General features: G+C 34.3%; 1 protein-coding gene across 1 annotated transcript; it reads right to left on the bottom strand.

Annotated features, from left to right (window-relative positions):
* Positions 1–398: 398 nt before the first annotated feature.
* On the bottom strand, positions 399–5,760 carry LOC114712017 (probable L-gulonolactone oxidase 6). Its single transcript, XM_028896466.1, has 4 exons — positions 4,990–5,760; positions 2,715–2,970; positions 2,354–2,455; positions 399–1,338 (listed from the first exon to the last, which is right to left on the bottom strand). Exons 1-4 carry the CDS (start codon positions 5,662–5,664, stop codon positions 617–619), a joined length of 1,755 nt encoding a protein of 584 aa, XP_028752299.1. The 5' UTR covers positions 5,665–5,760; the 3' UTR covers positions 399–616.
* Positions 5,761–6,691: the final 931 nt, after the last annotated feature.

Raw genomic sequence — 6,691 nt, 5'->3', positions numbered from 1 at the left:
ACATATCTGATTTGTCCCAAAAAATTAACAGATCTGTCTTTAAAACCCCTTTAGGCCTATTTCCTGAATCTGTTGCTCCTTAAACACGCTTGGCCCAGATTAAGTTTTCTATTTGGGCCATGAAAGCTCTGGCCCATTAAGAAAATCATTTCGTTTGTGCTATTTTGAAGTTCACAAACTAACGTTGTTCGCCCACATGTAACAACATTCTGTTCTTTATCATCTATTCCTTGACATTATTAGACATTTATGAAGAAAAATCAAAACTCACAAAAAGCGCTTTGCTCCTGAACGTAACTCGGGGGCACAAGGATTAGGCCACAGCGTGGATCCTTTGAAATGAAAACTGCACAGCTTCTCGCAATATAGGCTTGTTCAATAAAATAAAAGGTCAGATATTAAGAACATAAAAGCATATGAATATAAATTATTAAAATTGAATATAAACCGTTAATAACTTCTATATTTCTTTTCACTCTCTATTTTCATTTGTATTAGATATATCTCTTAGTATATAAAATCTATCCTTTCTTTTCATCTTCCGGGTGAGTCACTATCAGAGAACGTACATTCCCTATCCCCCATCATCAAGAACATCTTCTTCTATCCATGTCACTCACATTCTTTTAGATTTCACATGAGCACAAACCCTAGCTTCCTTATAAACCTTGCCAGGTCTGCAAAAGTAGCCCTTGCTTGGGGCACAGTGCCTGTCCTGTGAGCATATACACAACCCTTCCAAAGCACACCCATCTTTCTCTATCATCAGTCCTTCTTTTAATCCAAGAACTTGATCGGTCCATTCACTAGAGAAAAGCCCATGCGGATCAAACCTCTCTTTAACCTTGAGGAATTTGTCTGCGAATCTGTACTTTCTGATAGCTTTATCAAAGGCTAAGTTTCTGTTCTTTCCCCAGTGCGGCAACCCTCCATATTTGAAGATCCCAAGCTGTTCTATCTCTTCAAGAATGTCTTCATAAAGCCTAGGCTTCATGGGGTCCTTGCTTCTGTAGTAAGTGAGATCAAAGTCTATAGCATCGTCTTGCTTCCCCAAGTAGGCACTTGAGGTCTTGACATAGCGCATGAGGATTCCGTTGTAGAGTTCTACTCCACAGAGTGACTTGGGCTCTAACTGAACCAGCTTTTGCACGTCTTCTATGAAGCCTTTTGCAGAAGATAAAGCTATGCTGAATGTGGTTTGATGGAAGAACTCGCCTTTTATCCTTGAGTCCCACGCACAGGCTGTGATCTTTGCGTCCATAAAGCTGTCCAGGCATGTCCCAGAGGCTTGTAGGCGATTCTGAAACCCTATCACTGGGTACCCTGTGAAGATCATGCCTGCGAGTACCAAACACTGAATAAAGCCTGCGTTTATATGTAGCTTTAAAATCACAGGTTAATCTTGGTTCTGATTCCAGATAATATTGACGTAGACCACAAGAAAAGCTCTCCTGAAACAGCCTCAGGAATCTTAGTAAGGACGCATCTTTTTGTCCAAATTGTTAAAAGCATATTGTGCTGCAAGAACATTATATTGTATACAACATTCCGTAACTAATTTATAAAAATTAAAAAAATTAGTGAAATTAGTTGTTTATAATAAATGGATGTAGTCTTCTTTAAAATACTCTTATTAATTATACTCCTCCAATCCTTAATATAAGACTCATTTAACTAATTTGATTAGATTAAGGAAGTTAGGTAAGTTAATTAATTATAAGAAATATGACACGTTTTTTCTAAAATACCATAATTATCTTTCTTAATATCCCATCTTTTTCTTTTACTTGATTATGATTGAGGGAGTATCCATAGGGGTAATTTAGAGAAAATTGATAAATATGATAAATGAGTCTTATATTTAGGACCAAAACCAACTCAAGAATTGGGTCTTATATTAAGGATCGGAGAAGTATGTATTGAAATTATTATTTTGTAAAATCTTCTTAACATGTGTAATCACTATACGGATTATTGGAGGCAAAATAGATAAATATTATAAATAAAGTAGATTGGGATCTTATATTTAAGACTAAATTAAATCTGTAACTAACTCTTAATATATTAATGATATGAAGTAGTACTATCTCTGATCTTTAATATAAGACATTGTTTGACTTTTATTTTGGTCCTAAATATAAAACCCCAATTCATTTTATCTCTCATATTTATGTATTTTTTCCAATGGTAGTTTTAACTAATACATTTGATCAATAAGGATATTTTAGGAAAGACACCACCTGTTTATTACAAATAACTAACTTAATTTCTTTGCTTAATCTCTTTAATTAGTCAACTAACTCTTATAATTAGAACAAGAGGTAGTATTTTATATAATGAAAGAAATGATCACCATTGTTGGTGAGTCCATAAGCAGAGTTGATAAGGGCATCCGTTGTGGTCTTAGCACCTAAGCACTTCCCATTAGCATCATTGGTGGATTCTTGAATATCCTCTGCATTCCAAACAAAAAAGAAAAGCAATTACAGCACTTTGTATAGACAAAGATATATATATATATATATATATTCTTAGCTTTCAACGCACTTATAATAAGCATAAAAAGTAAACGACCGCTGCAAGTTAATTAGCTGTCGAGATTGTCATCAAATCCTTATCAAAAAACGCGTAAACTACATATACACAGGTTTCTTCCACTTTCTAACTCCATTGACTATAAAACAAAAGAAAGGTTGAAAGTAAGCAGACCGTACCGGTGGTTCTGATGAGGGCCAGTTCGAGTGAAGCAGTGGGGCGGAAAGGGATGAAGTCATAAAGGCCATTTCCTGGGACATCGATTGGGACACGATCATCAACACGATACACAGCCTTGTGTTGAGATGGGTACCACGTTATATCAGCAAACTCATGTTGGCGTCCAAAACTAGCCACTTGTCCTCCCAGCTCCGAATCATCTTTTACCAAATACGTTATGGATCTCTTGAACATAGGTTCTAGTTTTAGAGTTATCTGCGAAAGGCATTATGTATAAGCAATCGTCACCATTAGCATTTTACTTTTGTGGGTACAATGATTCAACCTAACAGAAAGAGTATACGACGTTATAAAAAGAGCAAGAGATCTGCATTCTGCACGCTGGTTTCCTCAAACAACATGCTAATATATTAATTCAGCGGCTATAATATAAGCGTAACTTGCGTTATTTAAAAATGTTGAAAATACTACCTTCAATCCTGATTATAAGACATTATTTATAGTCTATAATTAAAACTGGAGGTAGTAATAAACCAGATTTATTGAGGATAAATAATTCAGGCAAAATGACAAGCTTTTCTTTTTCAGTAAAACTTATATACGATGTCGCCTGTGTGTGTTTGTATGTTTTGTAATTCAATTTCTTTACCAAAAATATAACATTTGACCATATTAAATTAGTTTAAACCTGACAATTGACCACTCAGTATTAGTATGCAACAACATATGTATATAATTCTTTAAAAATATAACATTAAAAAAAAATTGCTCGTCTTCCTAATTTTTTAAAAAAAGATTACGTTTGATTATATATTTCCTTCATCCCAGTCAGAAGCACATGGCTGATGACATCCTGTCATTGTCTTAATTCTATTCACAACGGTCACATGGAGAGAGAGGCATGTATAACTAAAAACCAATTTTAGTATATTAAAAAAGTCAGTTAAATTAATTATTTATAATAAATAGGTATTGTCTTTCCTAAATATTCTTAATCATCAAGTTTATTGGTTAGAACTAACATTACTAAAAGAACTATCTTAAGAAAAAATGGATAAATATGAGAAACAAAGTGAATTGAGAATTTATTTAGAACCAAAATAAAAGCCAAACAAGATCTTATATTAAGGACTTGAGATAGTAGTATGTAACAACATATGTATATAATTCTTTTTGTTTGTTTTCTGATGGCATTTATAAATCAGAAACCGAAAAAGTGACTCAAAATATTGTATTAACCTAATTGTCTTCATTAGTCAATTAGCTTATTAGCTAAAATTGTCTTCTTCTGATTGGATCTCTAGTTCAATATATTATTCTGGTTATACTCTTCATCATGATTGTGATTATGGCCTGTGACTTCAGGAGAGGTGGAGGACACGGCATACTTCACCCCTAATTAATAACCTTAATCTTTTTGCTTATAATCAAATTTAGTGCTGCTCCCAAATCATACCCTCCACCAAATTAACTTACGCTTTCATTAAATTTAATTAATAAAGAAATTTTATTATATTACCAAGAAGCCAAGATTAAGTTTTTTTTTATAATCAAATTAACTTCGTGGCTCCAAATATTAATCTGTGTGTACGGGTGATTACTTAATTATCACTTTTACTAAATAATTATGTAAATACTTAACAAATACGTGTATATAATGAGTTTGACCGTAATCCTCACAGTTATACAAGGTGATAACAAAGTAATTTACACCTTATGCAGATTTCGTTGTAAGACAGTTACTAGTCTAATCTAGTGCCGTAAAAGTCAGCTTTTTAATTGAGATAAGAATGGCTATAACTTTGAGGTGTAGCATTTATAAACTTGAAGGCAGGGTTAATTAAGAACATACGGTAGATCCATCTTGAGAATTGTTTTTCACGCGCCGTGACTAATAAAAGACAAGATACTAAATATCTTAAGAACATTTATTCATGTCTTGTCTTAATTAAATTGCCCCGTTTTACTGTCTCTTGAAGCAACTTGACCGCGTTTCTTCTAGATTTCACCCTCTATATCTAAAATATTAGTGTGAGAAAAAGCTGTATGCTTTGAAATTTCCGTAGAGTTAATCGGTGAAAGAGAATGAACAAATTAAAATAAAAAAAGAAAGAAAGCAAATCACATATATACTAAGGCTTTTCTATGATTTTTTTTTCCCCTCCAAAGAGTGTAAAAAGTTAAGAACCAACCTCTAAAAGAAAGATCGATAGGGTGAATATTGAAAACAAAAAAGTAACAATGGTAGGAAAGAAAGTAAGCGAAATGACAGACCTGGGAAAGAACTCCGAGAACCCCAAGTGAAACTTTAACGGCATTGAGATCTTCATCTCCCTCCTTCAAAACCAGAACCTTAGCGAAGCCATTTTCAGGACTTGCAGGCACGACGACCCTAACCTCAACCACATGATCATGAACTGAACTTCCTCTTCCCCACAATGAGCTTCCATGAGCCCCTGTGCCCATAAGTCCTCCAATGGTGAGGCCCCACCAATACGGTCCATACGGCAAGGCTAGCCCCGCCTTTGCAGCCTCGTTTATCAGCTGTTTCAAAGTCACACCGCTCTGAACCACCATTTTCCTCTCTTCCACATCAACTTTCACTACCTGGTTCAGATACTTGGTGCTTAAAAGCAACCCATTTTGGCCATCTGGGCAAACCAGTTTTGGGATGCTATGAGAGTAACGAGTGGCTACTTTCATTTTCATTCTGTTTTTCGCTGCGAACGCAACTGCTGATACGAGTTCATCTTCTGAAGTTGGGTACAGAACTTGCGAAGCAGAACAAATGCTTCTGTCAGGGAAGACGCCATAGGAGTTTGTGACTGTGCAGCTTGTGTTCTTTGGGGAAGAACACTTGATGGGGTCCTCTGGAGGAGTCGACAGAACCAGACGGGTACAAAGCAAGAAGGAGAAGGACAGAACGGATCTGAAGGCTTTCTGTGACATGCTGCAAGTTTTAAACTTTAGTGCTTCTTTTAGTGGATGTGATGCGTAGGTATGTATATATATAGAGGGAGATGTATTGCTTGAGAAGTAGAGGAAAAGGAAAAGAGGACAAAGCTAATAATCGAAGTTCCTTGTTTTGAACTCAACGTTTGGTTTTACTTTAATTGGGAGGGATGAGTTCTAATGTGAATAGCTGGCTCGATTAAGAAGGAAAAATGCGTACCCGAGTCTCTGTATTGCCACGCGGAACAAAGTTTAATTTGTCTCTCTATTATTTTTATTGGAGCCAAACGCGTATAATGGTTTTCTCAGGATATGGATCTTCTCATGATCGATGGCATGACTTAAGAATAAAGATGAGAATGGATTTCCTTGGCGTACTCCTCTTGCACTTAATATAGGATCTAATTATTAAGTTGATTTTAGTGAATATAAGTTCTATTTTTTATATTTATCAATTTTTTCTAAATTATCCCTATAGATTTCCTTCAACCATAATCAAGTAGAAAATGAAAAGAGGATATTAAGAAAGATGATTATGATATTTTAGAAAAAACATGTCATATTTTTTATAATTAACTAACTAAACTAATTTTTTTAATCTAATCAAATTAGCTTATATTAAGTATCGAATGAGTTTTTTTTTTTCCGTAGTAATCCTTTTGAACTTGATGCTCGTAGCCCGTCAGGCATAAGAAATATTATTCATAATTTAAATATAGATTTTACTCGCCCACTTCTTTTTAGAGACGTGTTACCTTCTTTTTTTTTTAAATCAAAAATTTGACCAATGATAATTAACTAGGTGGAATGAAAATTACTGGACAGATTGAGTTTAATTTTTAGACTGAAAATTATGTTTGCAGAGTTCTTTTTTATTTGAATTTGATTTTTTTGGGCCCAATGACAATATTGAAATTTGAACTAGATACCGGCTAGATAAAAAAATAAAAAATGCATCAACTCGTGAGTTTTTGTCTGTTTTTTAAATAATTTTTCTAATATTATCTCTTATCCCTAGTATAAG

The sequence above is a fragment of the Neltuma alba genome, unplaced genomic scaffold (genome assembly GCF_004799145.2).
Source record: "Neltuma alba isolate B1F8T4 unplaced genomic scaffold, ASM479914v2 tig00011326_pilon, whole genome shotgun sequence".
NCBI classification, from domain to species: domain Eukaryota; kingdom Viridiplantae; phylum Streptophyta; class Magnoliopsida; order Fabales; family Fabaceae; genus Neltuma; species Neltuma alba.
Note: the sequence above shows the minus strand (reverse complement) of the source record. Positions and strands in the feature narration are given on the sequence as shown.

Excerpts from the sequence above, each read along its gene's own strand:
- LOC114712017 (XM_028896466.1), bottom strand. The coding sequence starts at position 5,664 with ATGTCACAGAAAGCCTTCAGATCCGTTCTGTCCTTCTCCTTCTTGCTT. Across the intron at positions 2,456-2,714 it reads GGCCCTCATCAGAACCACCG|AGGATATTCAAGAATCCACC; the intron begins GTACGGTCTGCT and ends TTTGGAATGCAG. Across the intron at positions 1,339-2,353 it reads TTATGGACTCACCAACAATG|GCATGATCTTCACAGGGTAC; the intron begins GTGATCATTTCT and ends TGGTACTCGCAG.